Source organism: Erythranthe guttata, chromosome 1, assembly GCF_056151865.1.
Source record: "Erythranthe guttata isolate IM_541 chromosome 1, IM_541, whole genome shotgun sequence".
NCBI classification, from domain to species: Eukaryota; Viridiplantae; Streptophyta; class Magnoliopsida; order Lamiales; family Phrymaceae; genus Erythranthe; species Erythranthe guttata.
Genome location: NC_142533.1, coordinates 7,614,448 through 7,637,589, shown reverse-complemented (window position 1 = coordinate 7,637,589; position 23,142 = coordinate 7,614,448). Strand labels below are relative to the sequence as shown.

General features: G+C 28.9%; 1 protein-coding gene and 1 long non-coding RNA gene across 2 annotated transcripts; both read left to right on the top strand.

The window, feature by feature from the left end:
* Positions 1-774: 774 nt before the first annotated feature.
* Positions 775-4,155, top strand: LOC105948669 (myb-like transcription factor family protein). The gene is made up of 3 exons (XM_012971896.2): positions 775-1,521; positions 2,653-2,861; positions 3,312-4,155. Exons 1-3 carry the CDS (start codon positions 1,212-1,214, stop codon positions 3,825-3,827), a joined length of 1,035 nt encoding a protein of 344 aa, XP_012827350.1. The 5' UTR covers positions 775-1,211; the 3' UTR covers positions 3,828-4,155.
* Positions 4,156-18,277: 14,122 nt separating this feature from the next.
* Positions 18,278-19,276, top strand: LOC148772745 (uncharacterized). The gene is made up of 2 exons (XR_016032765.1): positions 18,278-18,668; positions 18,780-19,276. It is a non-coding gene; the product is annotated as an uncharacterized LOC148772745 (long non-coding RNA).
* Positions 19,277-23,142: the final 3,866 nt, after the last annotated feature.

Here is a 23,142-nt window from a genome sequence, read left to right as displayed (position 1 = left end):
GTATAAATTTTGTACATCAATTCAGTCACATTGAAATTAAAACATAAAACTCGCGATTTAATAGTTGTTTCGTAAGGATCCAACGTTCCGATTTGATTTTAATATGATACCATTTTTAGTTATTTAAACAAATAAAAAAAGGTTCTTAATTTAGTAGCTAATTTGTGAAGATCCAAAAATTCGATCCGATTTCAATGACTCCGATTTTAATAACCATTTAAACAAATGAGCAATAAGCATTAAATGATTGAAATAATATCATCAATCATTATACCTAAATCTATAGATATACATGGTATCAACGAGGATTAGGTGTTTTGTGATGTTAATTATGAGGTAATATGAAATTACAAAAATACCCCGTGTTTGGATAATTACACGTCCACCCTTATCGTGTCAAATTTAATTGAATCTTCTAAATTCTGTATTCTCTAGTTTGTACTCGTTTTGTGGAAAAATGCAGTTTTAAGTGCACCACAATCAGATATTTACAAGCCAAGAGACACAGTTTAGGATCATTTTGTTTCAGAATGTGGAGCTGAATGAGGTAAAACAGGTACAAATTGGAGAACATTCTACATAATGTAGAAGATTCTACTAAATTTGACACCGCAGGGATGAACATATAAGAATAATCAAAGTCGAGAGGTGGTTATAATTAACCAAACAAGAGGGGTATTTTCGTAATTTAACCTTATTTCAGAAGAGCAGCGTAATTTACCCTAAATGTAATTAATTGGATAAAGCAAAAACTAGACCGTGTAGGGGAGGAGAGTCCACATTGAATTGAAGATTTGGTAATTATATTATCTCCTCGGCCTTAGCTACGGAAAACCTACATTTATTTCTTTGTTTCTTCACTCAACAAACCTCACCCATATATTATATTACACTACACACAAATTCGCCCACATCTTCTTTTCCTTTCATCTCCGTGTCTCTCTCCTCTCTCTCTCCTATCTCCCTATTCTCTCTCTCTCTCTCTCTCTCTCTCTCTCTCTGTATCTATATCTGTATATATCTATCTACCCAAACACACAGCAGCTTCGTTTTAGGCAAAAAAAACAACACGAGAAACACAACACAACAAAGCGAACCCCAATATAATATATAAAAAAAATCCATGTCATCTCGGATCTTGTAGAAAGGATCCGATTCGTGGCAATCCGACCAATTTGGGTGTGTTGAATTTTCAATTTGAATCGGGGGCAATGACGAGGAGGTGCTCGCATTGCAGCAATAACGGGCATAATTCTCGGACGTGCCCTAATCGAGGTGTGAAGCTTTTTGGGGTCCGATTGACTGATGGGTCGATCCGGAAGAGTGCTAGTATGGGTAACTTGACCCATTATATGGGCGGCGGCGGTGGTGGTAGTGGAAACGCAACCCCTCAAAATGGCCTCGCACATGACTCTCCTGGTGGCACCCCCGACCATCCTTCTGCTGGCTCTGCCGCCGCTGATGGTTATGCTTCTGAAGACTTTGTCGCCGGCTCCTCCTCCAGCCGTGAGAGGAAGAAAGGTCTTTTTTATTTTATTTTAATTTAGTATTTTGCTTTTAATTTAAATTAATTGTGTTTAATGCGTATGCTGTGTTTATTAAGGACTAATTTGTGTTGTAAAATTTGGTGTTTGGATCTAATTCGGATCAGGATTTTTAGAAAAAAAAAAAAACAAAATTGATTTATGATTGATGAACTGAATGAGAATTCGCCTGTGAATTCTAATATGAATTGTTTGAGATTTTGGATAAGAGTCATTTTAATCTATTTTAATCTATGTATCATATGTATCACTCCCATAGGAAAATTTGTTCGCTTGTGGTTGATAATGTCCGTTTATCTGCCTTAATTTTATGTTTTATATAATTTATATGAGGAATTTCGATAATTATGCGACCCGTTGTATAATTTCTTGCACATATATTTCTCGAAATGCCCATCAATCTGTTTGCAGCATGTATGTATCTGCTATTGATGTGTTTCTTGAATATTTATTTGAATATGTAAAGTTGATTTTGATGAACAACTGAACAAGTTGTTTTTTACTGCACCTTTGAAACTTTTTGATGGTCACATTTGGGAATCGGAACTTTTTGATTGTCACATTTGGGAATCTTGATATAAATGCTTGAAAAGAATGAAACTGGTCTTTATACTTTCAAACAGTATACGAAATGAAAAGAAAAACTCATCGGTCACTTGATTTAATCACTACGAACCATGGCTATTTCTCTTGTTGTACATGTGATTATTGTTTTAGGAGTTTCTTTTTCGGAAGTATAATAGGATGTTGTCTAGATGTGCATGCAAATGTTCCGATGTGTTTATATTGTTTGTTATTTGATTTAATTTCCCAACCTATCCTGCAAATTTTGTTTTTAACTTTTAGTATGCCATGAGCTGACTGACTGCTTGAAATGTTATACATAGTGAAAACATGAATTGGAAGCAATGAAACTTTTACTACCGTAGATTTGTACGTTTGACTGTTTGCCATTTCATAGATTCTTTAGTTTGAATTAAGCATAGCTATTCAACATCCTGGTAATCTGTTCTTGTTCATCACTTCAACTATATTATGTTTAAACTTTAATTTTCAAATTTTTTTGTGTTGATGTGAATTTAAAATGGTATTATTTTTATTTACGCAGGTGTGCCATGGACCGAAGAAGAACATAGGTTGTTTCTGGTTGGTTTGCAGAAGCTTGGTAAAGGTGACTGGCGTGGAATTGCACGTAATTACGTAATGTCTAGAACACCTACTCAAGTTGCTAGCCATGCCCAGAAATACTTCATTAGGCAAAGTAATGTCTCTCGAAGAAAAAGACGCTCGAGCTTATTCGATATTGTCGCAGATGAAGTAAGCATTTTTTATTCATTATCCTTTTTCTAACTATTATGAGGGTGTTGCGCTAAGTTTATAAGCTGTCAAAAACAACTTATAAGATGTTTCAGAGCTTATAAGCTCTTTCATATTGTTTAGTAATTTTTTTCAAAAAGATCTGAAAAATTCAAAAAATAAGCTGCTGGAAAGCGTAGCTTACAAGATTGTTCTTACAAACTACTTATACCATTATTTTTTCAAGATTTTAGAAACAATAAACATAACTTATAAGCTTATTATCCAACCACTTCAAAAATTAATTCTAAAAATAAACATAACTTATCAGCTTTTAAAACAACTAACAATTCATCAGATAACAACTTATCAGTTGTTTAAAATAAGATTAGCCAAACGGGCTCTATGTGATATTTCTTGATTATGAATCTAATTTAATCATAATAATAATTTTTGTTTTTCATACTTCAGTCAGTCGATACTACAGTGATGACAAGTGATTTCTTCCCCGTGAACATTCCACAAACTGAGGCACAAAGCAGCACACACGTACCGGACGAGGAATGCGAATCTATGGAGTCTGCAAATTCCAACGATGGCGAGGTTCTGCCACCTCAGCAGATGCAAGAGGGGGCCGTGGCCCCACAATATCCATACCCTCTCATGTACCCCGCCTACGTGGCGGCCCCACTCTATCCATTCCCCGTCCAGTTCTGGCCCGGATATGAAACGGAGCCCGCTAAAGAAGAAGCACATGAAGTGGTGAAACCGACAGCTGTCCATTCCAAAACCCCGATTAACGTGGATGAATTAGTCGGAATGTCGAAACAACTAAGCTTAGGGGAATCTTTGGGTGATAGCGGACCATCGACACTGTCGCTTAAGCTGAACGAAGGATCCACTACAAGGCCGTCGGCTTTTCAGGCTAATCCAGCTCCTGGTAATTCGGGCATCAATTCTAGTCACAATCCAATTCATGCCGTTTAATTGAATTAATAATAATAAAACATGTTTATCGTGATGTGGAGATCTCTCGTGTTAATAGAAGATGGTGGGTGGTAGGCATTTAGAGTGGTTTCGGTAAGTTTATATATAACTTTTTTATTTGTTAGGGTTTTTTTTTTCGTAATAAGTTTGTGGTTAGGGATGATTTCAAACATCAACCGATTACTGTGTAGGCATCAGAAACCTCGTCTTTTCTTCTTTTTTTTTTTCAAATTATTTTAATGGTAGCAAGACTTGTGCATCAGTTAAAAAAACAACCTAAGTGTGTACTTGCTTTTATGTCTCGAATGTATATATAACTTAGCTATAATGTTGGTGACGGATGTATATTGCTCAATCAAGAATTTTAGTTGATGGTTTACACTGATTCGATAAGTAAGGATGGCAATGGATCTGGGTCACCCACCCATTTGGAGTTGGTGAAGCAAAGTAGTAGGTTTTTCGATACCTTGATTTGCCATTTTGCTTCATGTTAGTTTTACTTTTTTTCTCTTTCTTAAAATCCAATTCCCTTCCCGAGACGCTGTTTCCATCGACACCACAATCTCGTTTTGGTGAGAAACTGGTATTCGTTTTCCCTTTACCCGTTAGGTAAAAGAAAAAATAGTCACATTGTCTCTTTTTGAAACCACAACTGGTTCTTCCGTTGAAATATAATGCACTTTCTAGAATTATCCAAATGCATGTATGATGTATAGGATAAATGAAAAGGCAAATACATGAATGGTTAGATTCATGTTTATCTAGTATTCACGATGAATCTTATTTAATGTCGTACATGTATTACTTATGCCCAGACTAGTATAAATTTGTATTGAGATTGCATTTGTAATTAAACAAGTTTCAGCGAGAGTAAAATATTGAGGAGATGCACACTCCACAATTATTTTCTTGCCAAATTTGTTCACATATTTCCGCAAAATATCCAACACAGTCCAATTTAAGTCGTTTTTTATTGATAATATGATAAATCTCTAATGTTCGAGGTTTCTTCCCGGAATTGTTCTTCAGTGTGAAATTATTTTTCCTCTATTTTTTGTCCCTCCATTTTGTTACTACTTCTAAATATGCTTTATTCCTAAATCCTAACAACTTCTAAAACCCAAGATCCTACCTACCAAGTTTTATATCAACTAATGCATACGGAGGACTTGATAGCATGATGAGCTAAGTATGAGGTCACCATCTTTTTCTTTTAGAATTTAATTGATGCTTTCAAAATTTGTCTTTTTCTTTTTATTTTATTTTATTTTTGGAGGAAAGTACTTGAGTATCTCCAAGAAGGGTAGAATGTAATTATTTGAGAATAACTAACTACACACCAATTATTCAAAGGAAATTAATTACTTGAGTAACTACATCATTCAATTGTGCAAAACTTTTCAATGGCTACAAAAGCTTTTGTCCTCATTTTATTATTGGCATATCAACTAATTAATTTGAAAGTGATGGGTCCTATTGAGAATTTGATTTAGATGATGGAATTTAATCAAATAATACATATAAGTAAGAGACTACTGATTTCAAGCAACATGGAATTTAATCAAATAATACATTAATCAAATTGCGGAGTTTGTTGCAAACACCCCCTAAACTGCAAAACGTACCAGAAGAATCCCTCTAATTTTGGTCAAATGTTAAAAAACTTATCCAATTACATTTATGCCCTCAAGAGTTCTGACAAATTATTTATGGTGCTAACTTTATTCCGTTCAACACTTCAAATAAAATCCGACACCAAATAGACTTCACTTCCTCTTGCTCGCATTATTACCTCTAGTCGCGAGTTGTTGTTTTTCGTTATCCAATTACATGTATGTCCGCAAGAGTTTTTCGTTTTTAACCCAGTCTGACATAAGGGTGTTGATTTCATCTTTTGACTCATGGAAGAAAAAAAGAGTCAATTCTCAGCTCCTTATGTGTACAAATTTGGACCGAAAAGTGTTGAAGTTGTCCAACCTATTTGTGCTCTCACTCGTCTTCTTCAAAGGTTGTGGCCAAATCTGATTTGAGACAATGTTCGAGTTTCATCGGCATGTGTGTCACTTAGATGAGGATGCCGATGTTGATTCTGAGGACTGGCAAGTGTGCCCGAGTTGTTTGCTAACATGCCTGAAACTTGTTGATAGAAAAAATGAATTTGCTGACAAGAACAAATAGTTTAAGACAATGGAAGGGTAAAATTGTCAAGAAGGTAAAAACTACTAAAACTAATAAGTCAATTTGCTATGTCGGCAATAAAAACATATGGTAGATGACATGGTCGTTTTGCTACATTTTGTAGTTGGGGAAGGTGTCAGCGACAAATTATACAGTCAATTTCAAAACGTACTTATCTCTATAGTTTATTCGTAACATCCAATTCAAAATAATATTATTAGAAAATATTCCCTCCGTTCCCTATTAAGTGTCATTTTTGGCTTTGCACAAAGATTAAGAAACTCAATAAATGTGTCTTGATTTTAGGTAAAATATATTAGAAAGACTAAAATGATCTTGATTATTTAATAATGTGATAACAGATAATTAATACTTATAGTTGAATTAATAAGGTTAAAACAGGAAAAATGCATTTCATGCAGTATTGAAAATCTAAAGTGACAGATAATATTAATATGGAACAAAAATATTTTAAAAAAAAGCCAGTTATTGTGGAACAGAGGGAGTAATACATATAAAGTAGAAACAATTATTTGTTAGTGGTGGTCCCATTGATACAAATTAATTAATGAACTCCATAGAATATTGTATTAGTGAAATATGTCTATTGAAACATATAGGGTTTTGATACTTTAGTTTAGAAAAAGAAAAACAAAAAGGGGGAAATGAATTGACATTACTATTAAAATAATTTAAGTAAACATGATATTGATTTTATTAATAGATACAATTTTAATGTAAGGTTTAGAAATTTACTAGTGTAACTACACATTTTGTATTAGTTAGTCGAGAATAGACATCAAATGAATATATCCCAACTACACATTGTTGTGCAAAATTAACTATGAAAGTACACACTTGTAATTGACCTTTAGGCAACCCCTGAAAATGTACAGTTTTTGCATAATGCACCATGGAATTACATAATTGGTACAATACATCCTAAGATTCTAAATAATTTTGTAAATTCCGCCCCATGTTTTCCTTTTTCTGTCAAACTATATAGCATAACTATTCTTTTATTAATACATGTAAAAACTTATGTATGCTTTAATTTAAAGCTACTTCTGATTTAATACTAATGACTAAGTATTTAAAGCTAAAGCTAATTCTAGTTATAATATATGATATTGCTCAAGTGTCGATTAGACAACCCAAGAGTCTTTGAGACTAGCAGAGTAGAGAATGTTGTGAGTTGTTGCCACGTGTTTGAGATAGTCGAAAAGATCTATCCACTCGTTAATCTATAATACAATTGAAAAATATTGGGTGATACGACGAAGGTGACCTGACGATTGTTCTTGACGCTCAAGTCAAAAAACTATCACCAAATAACCAAATAGCTTAATTAATTGCAAATTAGCACGTCCCTCCTTACTTGAGTTATCACACATGTATAGATGATGAAATAGATAGAAATCCGATGTGAGATAATGAATTCTTAACAAAATCCTATGGATTTTCGTAGAGTTCTAGTTTTAGGTGATAATTGGTTTTTTATTCTTAATTGAGTTTATTTGGTCTTGGGGCTGAAAGTACGATTAAGCGTCCTACTCCCGAGTTCGGCCATGGGCGGCGTGCTTGGGAGAAATTTATAAACAATGGCATTGAGTTGTAGAGTTCTCATTTTTTTCTTGCAAACTCTAAATTCTTGGAATTGTGCTCAAGAAATTTGAATAACTTTTTGAAGGATATTCCGCAGATATAAATTGCTTCAGTTAATCACATGTGCTAGGATATCCAACAGGTATTGGAATTGCAAGAATCTCAATAATATCTTGTAGTTTCTCGTCTGAAACAGTGGTAGATATTTTCCTTGTCCTCTGTTTTTGCATAAATATTTTCCTTGAGATTCTCTTGTCGAAAAATTGAGGCACTATGTGAAAAATGTTAATGTCGGGATGGAAATTATTCGACGAGTTGAGCGATGAATCCATTAAAGTAATCTTGGGTTAGGAAGTCGAAAAATTGGAAATATCATAACTGTGGGAGTTTCTAGCTTTATGTATGTGTGACATCACATAGTCTGAGGCAGAGGGGCGGCCCGTCGACTCAGGAAGGCAAGTCAACTCGGACGCCTTAAGCATATTTTATTAAGATCATCTCTCACATACTTGTATTTTTACGTATTGAATGTCTGAATTTCACTATCAAAATGTAAATGGTTACAAGTTTGTTTGATAGTGTTAGATAATATTTTGATTCTAATCCACACGGAAAGAGTAAGACTTGTGAAACAAGTCAACATGTATCATGCATAAACAAATGTGAAGTTTTCTTGTTTATTTTGAATTCTTTAATTTTCATTAATTGATAGTATGTATGAGGAAAAATAAAAGAGATTTTCCATATCTTGAATACATCTATGTTTCTAAATTCTAGGTATCTAATGATTCCCAATTCTAATACGATTATTTTTGTTCAGCGGGAAACTAATTTACGTAGGAGTGTAAAGAGAGCAACTTTGGCATTATATTTGTTTGTGCCTTTATGGAGCGAAATTTTCCAAGAAAGTGTTTATGCTCTCGTTTTTATATTCCTCTAACTTCGTGAGCAAAATTATTTTCATAGAAAATATATCGACTTCAAGATGAAGTATCAAGAGCTATAACAAGTTTGCTTCTTCTATACAAAAAGAAGATCGGCTTTTCGGTCTCCGGAGGAAATCGATCCTCCGACTTAAGGGATTCGACGTTAAAGGAAGTTCAACCGAGCGGAGAGTAGGCAAGAGTAATCAGAGTTACTAGTTTTGAGTATTGCACAAGAACGACGTCAAGATAAAGAGAGTCTTTAGATTATTGTTTAAGTTCTAATATTGTGCTTGTAAAACTAAGATAGTGAATATTCGTTCTTACAGATTCTCGTGGATGTAGGGTACAATTGTAAATAATACCAAAAAAAAAATGTTTTAATGAATCAAAATATACATTTGTTTGTGATTTACCTTCATATTCGCTGAAAATCTTTTGTGCACACAACATTGCTCGTAACTTTAGTTATATCGCCCGATTCTGAGATGATAAATATATTTATCTCAAATCTACTTTTAACTCTGGACATTGCGGCGTACAATTGCCTATGTGACCCTAATATTAACACTAATATTACACTAACAACTCCTACTTCTAATACTAAAACCAACAGTGATAATACTAATACCAATACTAATATTAATACTAAAACCAACACTAATAATACTAATATTAATACGATGATTAATACTATTATTAGTATCAACACTAATATTAATAATAATACGCCAATTCTAATACGAATATTTAATGTTTAAACTAATACGCCAATACTAATACGAACAATAATACTAATACTAATACTAATACTAATACTAATACTAATGTTAATGCTAATATTAATGCTAATACGTCAAGACTAATATGAATTCGAATGCTAATAATAATACTAATAATGATAATAATACTAATATTGATATTGATACTGATACTGATATTAATATTGATATTAATATTAATACACATACACATATTGATACTGATATTGATACTGATACTGATACTGATATTGATATTGATACTGATACTAATATTCATAATAAAACTATTATTAAAACTAATATCAATATTAATATTCATACCAATAGTCATACCAATACTCATAATAATACTCATTCAGATATTGATACATATATTGATACTGATACTGATACTGATACTGATACTGATACTGATGTTGTTATTGATAATGATACTAATACTGATACTGATGTTGTTATTGATAATGATACTAATACTGGTAGTGATACTGATACTAATACTGATATTGATACTAATATTGATACTAATACTAATACTAATACTAATATCATACTAATACTAATACTAATATTAATACTAATACTAATACTAATACTAATATTTATATTAATACTATTACTAATACTAATACTAATACTAATACTAATACTAATACTAATACTAATACTAATACTAATACTAATACTAATACTAATACTAATACTAATACTAATACTAATACAATACTAAAACTAATACTAATATTAATACTAATATTAATATTGATACTACTACTGATACTAATATTGATACTGATATTAATACTAATACTAATACTAATACTGATGCTGATAATGATACTAATATTGATGCTCATACTAATACTAATATTAATACTAATACTAATACTAATATTAATACTAATACTAATACTAATACTATTACTAATATTAATACTAATACTAATACTAATATTAATACTAATATTAATACTAATATTAATATTAATACTGATACTGATATTGATACTGATATTGATATTGATAATGATACTATTAATGATACTAATACTGATATTATACTGGTACTTATACTGATACTGATACTGATATTTATACCCATACTTATACTTATACTCATATTCATACACATACTCATATTAATACTCATACTCATACTCATACTCATACTCATACTCATATTCATATTCATACTCATAGAGATATTGATACTGTTATTAATACTGATACTAATATTGATATTGATATTGTTACTAATACTAATACTAATACTAATACTAATATTAATACTAATACTAATACTAATACTAATATTGATACTGATATTGATACTGACACTGATACTGAAACTGATACTAAGACTAATACTCATACATAAGTAATGTTGACATAATTATAAATTAAAAGTTTAAATTTAGTAATTTCCGCATAGTGAAATTAGTGATTATTTGTTTACTGTTAGTTGAATAAAATTATTATTATTTGAAACAAATTAAAAGAAGATACATAAAGCATGTGTCAAATGTAGGTACTACCACTCGTCAATCAACCAGTCAATCAACCAGTAAACACTGCACTAAATAAATAAACAAACAAACAATGATACCATTAAACAAAATGGGAGAATGAGACAAAAATATATATAACATGAGAACAAAAAATATTCGATAAACAAAAAACACATAAACATACATTTGTAACATCAATTCGCTCGTCCATAGTGCTTTATATCTGCATTTGTATAAGACCAGGTAAAAAATGAACATGAATATAAAGAACAATGATATGCAATACATTAGTAGAAAAGTAAAAGAAAATAAAAAATATATTTTGTATTGTGTAAGTAATGAATACGAGTACCAGTACCAATATGAATACAAATACCAATACCATTACCGCTACCATTACCATCACCAATATCAATACCATTACCATGACCATTACCATTGCAGTTATCGTCACCAATACCAATACCATTATCATTGCCATTATCATTATCAATACCAATCATTACAATTACCATTACTAATGATAATACTAATACTAATATAATAATAATACTATATTACTATTAGTGTTAGTAATCCTAATGTTATTGCTAATTCTAATCCTGGTATTAACTCTAATCTTAATTCTAATACTAATCTCAATCATTGTTCTAATCCAAATTGTTATCCTAATGGTAATGCTAATCTTAATCTTAATATTAATTCTAATCATAATCTTAATCCTAATAATAATACGAATCATAATTCCAATCCTTATAGAAATGCAAATATACTAATGCTAACGGTAATCTTAATATCAATCTTTATATGCTAATGCTAATGGTAATGCAAATCCTAATTCTAATTATAATTCTAATTATAATTCTAATCATAATGCTGATATTAATACTAATTCTAATTATAATGCTTATCTGAATACTAATATGAATTTTAATATGCTAATACTATTTTAATCTTAATCATAATACTAAGTAACACTTATACTAATACTAATACTAATATTAATATTAAGATACTAATACTAATACTAATGTACTAATACTAATACACTAACATACTAATAATAATTAATACTGATACTAATATACTAATATTAATACTATTACTAATATACTATTACCATTACTAATATACCAATACAAATACGTACCAATACCAATACCAATACCAATACCAATACCAATACCAATACCAGTACCAATACCAATACCAATACCAATATCAATACCAATACCAATACCAATACTAATACCAATATCAGTACAATTATCAATACCAATATATGCCAATACCAATATCAGTACAATTATCAATACCAATATATACCAATATCAATATCAATACCAATACCAATATCAATAAAATTACCAATTCCAATAACATTACCGATACTAATATCAATAACAATACCATTATCAATACCATTATCAATACCATTATCAATACCATTATCAATACCATTATCATTACCATTACCATTACCATTACCATTACCATTACCATTACCATTACCATTACCATTACCATTACCATTATCATGACAATTATCGTTATCATTACTGTTACCATTGCCATTACCGGCCATCACCAATACTAATATCATTAGCATTACCATTACCATTACCATTATCATTACCACTACCATTACCATTACCAATAATAACATCAATGCCATGATCAATATCAATATTATAGGACCAATATCAATATTGATACCAATATCAATCATTACCATTACCACTACATTTACAATTACCATTACCATTACCATTACTAATACTAATAGTAATATAATAATATTAAGACTAATTTGATAATAATACTATAACTATTAGTAATTCTAATGATAATCCTAATCATAGTATACTAACATTAATCATAATCCTAGCAATAATACTAATACTAACCCTAATACTAATACTAACCCTAATTGTAATCCTAATATTGATTTCAATCATAATTTCAATCATAATCCTAATCCTAATCCTAATCCTAATGGTAATGCAAATCTTGATTCTAATATTAATTCTAATTATAATCCTAATTATGATAATAATACGAATCATAATTCTAATCATTATAGAAATGCAAATATGCTAATGCTAACACTAATTTTAATATTATTCCTAATATGCTAATGCTAAGGGCAATGCTAATGCTAATGCTAATGTTAATGCTAATTTTCAATAATAATTCTAATCATAATGCTAATACTAATATGCACCTTAATCATAATGCTAATATTCATAGTAATATGCATACTGATATTCATACTAATATTAATTGTAATATGCTAACGGTAATGCTAATGCTAATGTTAATCATAATCTTAATCCTAATGCTAATACAAATATTAATATTAATAATAATACTGAACTAATACTTATATGCTAATGCTAATGCCAATACTAATACTAATGTTAATCCTAATATACTAATGTTAATCCTAATATACTAATGCTAATGTTAATCCTAATATACTAATTCTAATCTTAATATACTAATGTTGATTATAATACTAATTCTACTGCTACTTCTAATGGTAATGTTACTACTAATACTGATGCAACTCAAATAATGATACTAACATAATTATGACCGAAAATGAAGGGTAAATAAAAAGTAGTTATATGGAAATTATTAAACAAAAAATCATTACAAAAACAATATTAAACCATCTACCAATTATTACCAATAATAAAATTTTCTACCCCTTTAGATTTTGGAATAATCTAAGAAACTATAAAAAGTATAGTTGAAAACATTATTGATTTAGTTTGATGGGAGTAATTTGAATGAAGATTATAAGGAGTAATTAAAATTAGGGCATAAAGCTATCCAAAATTTTAGTAATTAATTTCATATATAAAAACCAATTGCATAAAATTGAGGGATATATATCCAACTATTAAAATACGTAGTGCCAAAAGTTGAAAATGCGTACTAAAAAAAAGTTTTACTTGATGTTTTAATATTTTATTTAAATTAAGCTTGAAAGGGGATCTAATTTTATAAAATATCGGATCCTACAACTATAAATCCCATTTCAATAAAAAAAAACATTAAAATTTTAAAAGAGACGTGAGGAATATTAATGATATGTATTTGGATCGATTACGTGTTGAGGAAAAAAAAATTGGAACAAAAGAAGGTGGAGGATCGAGTGCTGAAAATTACATATAATTATTAACACAAAAAGTCAATTACATATGATAATATGAAGTAGATCATCATATGACGTAGTTGGATCAAGTGCTGCAAATAATATATAAATATTAAAACGGAAACATAATTGGATATGATAATATGAAGTAGTTGGATCGAGTGTTGAAAATCACATTGTTGTAGGAGATTATATAGCATGAATTATTATGTAATTTTGGAAATATTTTAAAATTTCTAAATTTGAATTTTAAAATGAGCGGCAATTTAAAATTTTGAAATCATTGATTATATAATGAAATGATTTGATTTGATTTGAATTGATTTGGAAATAGTTAATCATGGTAGTTAATAAATATGTATTAAGTTAATTTGGAAATAATTAATTTTGATTGACAACTAATTGAGTCACCTAGTCCGAGAAAAGAATCATGAAACTGTACGCTTTGAATTGATTACAGGGTGGCGACAATTTTTCAAGGACCATGAGATGGTTGTTGGGAAAAAATATTCGTTTCGGTATATTCGTACCAGACATGTCACCGAGGTCAAGTTGGTCAATTAGAATTACTATGACAAGCAAAGATTTTATTACTCATTAGTCATGTTTTATCCGCTGAATCTTTTTACTGAAGAATTTTTAGTTCGTATTTATGATTTTTTATTTAAGATAATAAAGATTATTTATAGTTTTTATTTATTTTTTAATTTTCTTTTATAGTTATACCATATATACCTTTAATTTTTTTGGCTCTAAGTTCTTCCTAATTCCCTCCCTATTTATCTCATTATCTGTTATTACGTCGAGTTACAACCCTAAAAAATAGTAACCAATCATTCTACAATCTACACGCTTTCTCACAGTCTAAAAAAAAATAATAGATGGCGTTATTTCTTTTCACGTATAGTTTATTATTATTATTATTATTATTATTATTATTATTATTATTATTATTATTATTATTATTATTATTATTATTATTATTATTATTATTATTAGTATTATTATTATTATTATTATTACTATTATTATTATTATTATTATTATTATTATTATTATTATTATTATTATTATTATTATTATTATTATTATTATTATTATTATAGTAATAATAATTAATATTATTATTATTATTACTATTATTATTATTATTATTATTATTATTATTATTATTATTATTATTATTATTATTATTATTATTATTATTATTATTATTATTATTATTATTATTATTATTATTAATATACATATACTGCTTCACTAATGGGTGGAGTAATGACGTCAGTCATATATCCGGGTGATTGGCAATTAATCCGTACAATCATATATGTATATAGATAGGTCTTGTTGATGCACATTAATATATATGTATATTATTAATTATAAATAATGTTTCTCGAGAATATTAATTGCATATTGTATACGATAATTCACATTGAGTTATAATAAATAATTGATAAAATACAGTTGGAACAATCTATAAACATAAAACAAATATATATAGATGTATCAAAAAATTAATAAAAATATATATTATCGCACCAAAATCAAAATATTTATATTTAGGATACTCCATAAAGATATGAATACATAGAAAATAAAAATATTAGAATAACTAGGGGTGAAAGTCGGATGGATCGGATCGGAGTTAGCTTTTTCGGAAAATTTCCAAAAAAAATCGGAAGTACAAAATCAATTCCAATTCCAATTCCAAAATTTTCGGAATCTAAAAATTCATTCCAATTCCAAAAGGCCCGGAAATTTCGGAATTTCGGAAAAAAATCGGAAATCAAATAACCTTTAAAATTTTAAAACTTTCGCCGAAATTTTCTAAATGTTCATAATTTTTCGTAAATAAGAACATCGACGTCAATAAAATTAAAATTAATAACTACTAAATTTCAATTCAAAAAAATAAATAAAAATAAAAACAACATAATATCCAATAAGACTTCTAACAACAATTCATTATGTCAAAATCATAAAACAAAACTTATAGGTGTATTTTTTTGGAAAAATGAGTATTTTATAATAGTTATTATTTTGTAGGTGTATTTTTCGGAAAAAAAATCGGAATTTTTCGGAATTAAATCGGATCGGAAATCGGAAATTCCAAATTTATTTTATATAATTCTAATTCCAATCCAAAAAAATCGGAAAAAATCGGAAATCGGAATTTCGGAAGTTGGAATGAAAAATGTTATTCCAAAATCGGAACTTTTCGGATCGGAACCGGCGGAAATTGGAAATTCCGTTCCAACTTGCACCCCTAAGAATAACTAACAAACATAATTGCAAAATGTAAAAAACTATTCTATGTTCGTAACTTTTATTATATTTCTTATGGGGTCGAACGATAACGAATAAGTATTGCCAATAATAAGATGATTCGATGTACAAAACGAATTCCAACCAATTGTGAGGTATACCGCGCGTGATTTATTTTTTGCTTCATAGTAACTAATTTTATTCAACGAACCCTCTTCGTATTCAACATGGATATATTTCTTGGCAACCAATCCAGAAGTTTCGGTGAAAGTTTTGCGCAGGTACTACAACATAATTAAAATGAAAATTGTTAATAAAAGTATAATCACATTAAAACGCATCTTTTGAATAAGAAAAATATATATAATAAATAACGTACCAGTTTTTGAATATCATAACGTGTAAATATTTTTGTAAAATAACATATCGAGCAATTATCCACCGCTTCAACATCATCAATATTGAGATTCTCTTGAATTGCAAATGGTTGGTACATACACATATTAAATAACCAATCACATGAATCACACCTCCATGTAGATTCATTGGTCCAACACTGATTTGTAGGAATACATCGTTCATGTATAAAAGTTTCATCGCATAACCCATAACAAAAGAAAGATTTGAAATCTTCCATTTCAGTCATCCCACATACAATGCAAGATCCAGAGCGTGGAACGACTTTGATTGATTCCCTACATGAGACGCACATACATGGATCGAAATTAGGATCAAAATACGTGTTGCAAAGAACACATTGTTTGGACTGAGCGCAAACATTTTTTTTGATCTTCATAAAGTATGCACGACTTTATTTAATAAACTGCATGAAAATAATAAAAAAAAGTATATTAAAATTAAAACCCAAGAGAAAGAAATACAAATAGTACTAATATGTATATATAAAAATAATTATGAATATAAAACTATGCATATATACTTATAATAATTTATAAGAAATGATAAAAAAAAAATGTAATATGAAACTGTATAAAACGAACATTGTGACTTTATAATCGAATGGTGGTAAAAAAAATGAAATGAACATTGAGGGGTTTATATAGTATTGAAAATGAACTTAATTCTATGGAAAATTTAAAAATTCAAAAGATTTATATATTAGTAAATGAAATCAAATCAAACAAATAAAGGAAACAACCCAAAAAAAAAAACTTGTGGAAAAAAAATCTTGCAATATAAAAACATTAAATATGAAGATACGATTTTTTTTTTTACCATTCAATTTTGAATTAAAGTATAAATCAAATCAATCAAAGATGATATGAAGGAAAGATTCCTTTATATTAGTGATTTAATATTTTATTAGTTAAAGTTTAAATAAATAACCCAGCCGAATGTGGGGGTTTACATCCGCTTCGTTCGTGCAGGGTTATAGTTGTATGTATGTGTATCTGTATCTATCGAGTATATTGTTGATGTACTATGAATAAGATCTATTTATGGACTTGTGATCCTATTTATGTTTCCTTATTAATAAATATAATACATAATTCGTTCTATAATTCGGATCATATTATTATATATTAAATTGTGTTTTTCAAATATACAACCAACTAATGCATTTAGAATTAATCCACCGTGCATTGCATATTTATTAAATAATAAAATTATTTTTAATTTGAAATATGGTATAATAAAAATTATATAAAGAAATAGTGTATATTTATTAAATACTTCAATTAAAAACTAAAACATTTTTTCATTATTATTTTTAATGGAATGGATATTCGAATATTCTAAAATATTGAAAATTAAAAAAAAAAAAAAAAAAAAACCAACAACATATTCCTTTATTTTAATATTTTAGTACTTAAAAAAATATTTTTTTTATGAAAATTATTTGAATATTCGTAAAACAATTGAGTTTCATGAATTTATTTGAATAAATATATTTTGAAATACTGAAAATATAAATAAGATTTATTTATTTCGAATTTATAAAATATTAACTTTGGAAATAATATATATACATGTGGTAATTATTAAGGGATAATTAGCAAGAACCCCCTCATCAAGGAAAATGAGTTAAGAAAACACCCCCTCCCAAAAATAATTAGAGAAAACCCCTTTAGTAAATAATTTGACATATTAATAGCAGCATAATACCAATATTGCCCTTATTTGATTATAACTTCCCCTAACCCTAGTCATTATTTCTTATCGTCCTGCCTCTTTCTGTAGATCAAAAAAATCGTGGCATCGTACAAAAAGCAGAGGGGGAAGCGACTCGTCATCAGCCGTAGAAGTTAGGCGAGAAGACGCGGTGGTTACAGAAGCTGCTCCAATGGGGAAGGGAAGATGAATATGGCGACAGTGCTAGAGTAGGCGCCGGTGATCCGGCAAAGAGAATTGGCGGAAGAGATTAGGGGAGGCTGAACTGGCTGGACATTCCTCCACCACACAAAATACAGGTTATTTCTCCTAATTTTGTCTGTGTGTGTTCAATTTTCAGTTTTTTTTGTGTGAATTTTGGGGAATATGTGTTTATATATATATAATTTGAAATTGATTTGCTTGGGCAGGAATATTTGGGATGTATTGTGGGAAGCAGTATCCACAGGCCAAGTAGTTTCGTTGTACCAAGGCCTGGGAACAAAGAACAAACTAACAGCAAGTGTTTATTCTAATATTTTAATAAGTCAAGTTATTATTATGACCACTTTAATTATTCTAGAGACACACAACCACATGAAAGGTAGATGCTCTTACACTTTCCCATTGTGACGGTAAAAGTGAAGATTTTGTCATACGAAAGTGGTGATGGTGTGGTGCCGCGGCGGCGTGGTGAGGATGAGGAGCTGATTTATGATTTTTTGGATAGATTAGACGGAAGATGATGAGTGCAGAGAATGTCCGTGGAGGTTAATCGACTATGTTTAGTCGATTAAGTTAGTCGACTACGTTTTTTTATAGTCGATTAAGTTAATCGACTACGCTATGGTAGTCGATTAAGTGTTAATCGATTGTTTTGTTTATTGATTCCAAGTATATAAATCAATTATAATGTTTGTATATTTTTTGTTTTTTTGTAAAATATAGTTGATTTTGCATTTTTTGCAGTTGTAATTTGTTATGTTTAGTAGCAGATTCTTAATCGACTATGCTTCATCATAGTCAATTTTAAAACCTGATATAAAAAAAAATTAAAAAACAAAAAAAAAATTAAAAATAAAGAATTTCCTTAATCGACTATGAAGCATAGTCGATTTAAGACTAATCGACTATGCTTCATAGTCGATTAAAAAATCGGAAAAAAAAAAAAAAAAAAAAAAAAAAAAAAGCGCGGAGCGACCCACCGGGCTAAAGCTGGAAACATAATGGCTGAAATTGGAATATGGACTTTTCTCAAATGGTCTAAAATATTTTGGGCCTATCCCCATTAAAAAAAGTAATGAGGGGGTTATGTCAAAGAGCCCCAATTATTAAATGATTGTGTAAATGTAAAATAGGAAAAAACTTAAAAGCATCCATAAATAAAAATGCCACCTAATCAATTGAAGAATCCACCTAATCAATTGAACTCCAACTAAGCAATTTTGACAAATGACATCATCATTTGCCACATGTCAATCATTGAGGGCATAGATCCTCTTTTTATATTATATATAGAAGATTATTATTATTATTATTATTATTATTATTATTATTATTATTATTATTATTATTATTATTATTATTATTATTATTATTATTATTATTATTATTATTATTATTATTATTATTAAATAGTATAGTAATAATTATTAAAAAAACTAATGATAATAATTTCTAAACACTAATGTTTATTTGTAACCGATACAATTCTTCCCTATTCATTTCAATGCAACGTTTCAATACCATCTTTTATCAAATATATTATGCATCAGTATAAACCTTTCTTATTCTGGCCAGGGCAAAAAAAGATGGCTCTCCATTTTGTACGGGCTACAAACACTCAGTTGTACGCTAACATTCGCGTTTCTACAATCAGATTGTATACTAATAAAAGAAAATAAAAAAAAATGCTCAGTTGCTACATAGACATTTGCTGCATCAGTGCTACATAAATGGATTCGATAAGCAAAAAAAATATTTATGATATATACATTCTTCAGTGAAGTGTGCTCACCAAAAATCCAGGTATGCAGTATGCTATTTGTTTTTTTACCTTTTGCATGTAAAATTTACTCATTATTTAATAGTACCAAACATGACTACAGATCATTCTTATGTTTTGATATGCTGAAATTAGAATTTAATGATCTAAAATGACGAAAACCTAAAAAACCTTACAGTCAAAGTAGGAATCTTTGCAGAGGTGCTAAGGTAATTTAGGTGCGTGATCGTGATTCGTGATCGTCATCTTTATGTCATCCTATACTTCAGTATTATAACAGAGAAGTTTTAATGGCATTGATTTACTGATTTCCTGTAAAAAAAATCATGTATTCGCCTTTAAAATATTGAATTTTTTCAGTCATCGACTCTCGAGAAACTCGAGCACTAGACATATCATGACTAAATCCATATTTTGAGATGTTATTCCGTATGAACTTATTTACGTTACATATTTCAGTACACAAGCCTCAGAGAAACGTTGGTGTCAGTACCTGCTAGAGTACCTGCTAGAACAATTAATTGTTACTATTTCCATAGTTGGCAGTTGGCACTGTCTAGAGATCCATCGAATCTTTAGCTACTTTAGCAAATTTAAGTACTTTTTATCTAGCTAGATACATATATGAAATCAATTAACTTGTGTGCATTGAGGTCCATACATTATTCACTATATTAAGAATGTTCAAATTATTTGTACTTTTATATTTAAAGTTATGTATACATTCATTTTTGTATATTTTGAATTATTAAAGTACGTACTCAATTAAAAAGAAAATTAAAGTTATTTTATGCAATAACTGTAGAGAGGGACAATTTATCAAATATATTTACTTTACAAAGTAATAAATTGTTGATAATAACAGAATATTTAGTGGTATAGTATGACTATAACTTTGTTGAGACAATATGCACTTGAAATTAATTATTAGTCCATAATAATTAAAACTTTATAGACGATATTGACCCTTAAAAAATATATTTTTTCATGAAAATAAGTAGGCTATATATATTTATATTTTAACAATAAACTAACATTCAATGGTTTGATCGACAATAATATTTTTCTTAGTAGTTTAATGTACATAATCGTTGGATCATTCATGTAAATAGAAATATTTTATTTGTGTAAATTAGATTCTGGGATTTAAAGTTAATGTTTTCTTCATGAGAAAATTGACTAAAAATCCCTCAAATATTTTGTATAGCTAACAATCCGCCCGAATATTTTGAATTTTCTAAAAGTCCTTCGAGGCAGCTTAGTCGGACAACTTAGACTGAAAATAGACAACTTAGTTGTTGAGTTTAGACTGAAAATAGATATTTTAGGCTGAAAAAGGGACATTTTAGTTGGAAAATTTGTAATGAAAATAGACACCTTATGTGAAAATAACATTTTTCCAATGATGTTGTGGCGGAATATAAGTGGTCGGCTGCCAGGGCCAGTAAGGAGAGGCGGAAGAGTGGAAGAAATGCAATTTTTTAGTGAATGTGGTTTTGAGGACAGGTGAGTTTGAGGATGATAATGTATTTATAGTCTAAAATAACTATTTTCTGTCTAATTCCTCTAACTAAGCTACCTGATGGACTTTAGCAAAATTCGAAAATATGATTGTCTTGATTTGAAAAGATATTACTGCGCGGGGGTGTTTAGAAAATTGATCATTTCTTAACATCTTTGATATGTACCACTGGCGGAACTTTGATGGGGGCATGGGGGGGCCGTTGACCCCCCAAGATTTTTTTTTAGGATATTTGGTACTAAATTTTTTGAATATTAATTTTGGCCCTGGCCCCCCAAAGTTTTTGTAAATATTATCTTGACCCATTAATTTTCTTTGTTTTTTCTCCAAAATCTTATATAAATTATAAATAAATATATCATATTTAAAATAAAATATAAAATAAGATGGTTAAAACTTGTATTATTTTAAATAAAATTTATGAATATTACTTATTTTTGAATTTTGTTTATCCAATGCCTTAAAAAAAAGATGAGATTGTGCCATGAATCTCCGAAATATTAGGTGCAGTATATTATTAGAATAATTTGAATTAATTTAGAATTTTTTGTGATGATTAATATATATATATATATATATATATATATATATATATATATATATATATATATATATATATATATATATATATATATATATATATATTAGATATTTTAATTAAAAATTAGTTATATAAACTTATTTTTTGCAATGTTTTGTGCACCTAAAATATTTTTCGGGGCGGTGCCCCGAACCCTAAAGTTTTAATTAGCCCCCCCTACATTTTGATCCTAATTCCGCCTCTGATATGTACTATATTAAATATAATTATAATATATGTCCCACAAGAATTTTAAAAAGTTTTGAATTGCAAGATAGCATGTTCTAAAATATTTTCTCAGGCTATGGCATGAGATTTGAAATGGAAACTTTGATTCATTTCATTTTTCAGGTGGTTAATAGTCATAGCATGAAATCTAAAATCTGGATTTTTTAAACTAAAAATGTCGTGTTGAATTTACACTATTTACTTAAGATATTTTAAAATTTTAATAGCATATTAGGATAAATATACAAAATTCAATATAAGAAATAAAGAATTAACTAGACACGTGCAACGCACGTGCACCTGTCTAGTTTTCATAAACGCCTCTATTAAAGTAGCTATATTTTAAAACATTTCAAATATTGATCTAATATATTTTGGGCGTTGTGAGAATACGCGATAATAGGAGAAATTTATCTGATATATAAATATGATATGCCTAATTGGGCCAACCCAATGGGC

What these genes read in the sequence shown, in the direction of transcription:
- LOC105948669 (XM_012971896.2), top strand. Translation starts at nt 1,212, where the DNA reads ATGACGAGGAGGTGCTCGCATTGCAGCAATAACGGGCATAATTCTCGG. An exon ending in CAGCCGTGAGAGGAAGAAAG is followed by an intron (nt 1,522 to 2,652) that starts GTCTTTTTTATT and finishes TTATTTACGCAG; the next exon opens with GTGTGCCATGGACCGAAGAA. An exon ending in TCGATATTGTCGCAGATGAA is followed by an intron (nt 2,862 to 3,311) that starts GTAAGCATTTTT and finishes TTCATACTTCAG; the next exon opens with TCAGTCGATACTACAGTGAT.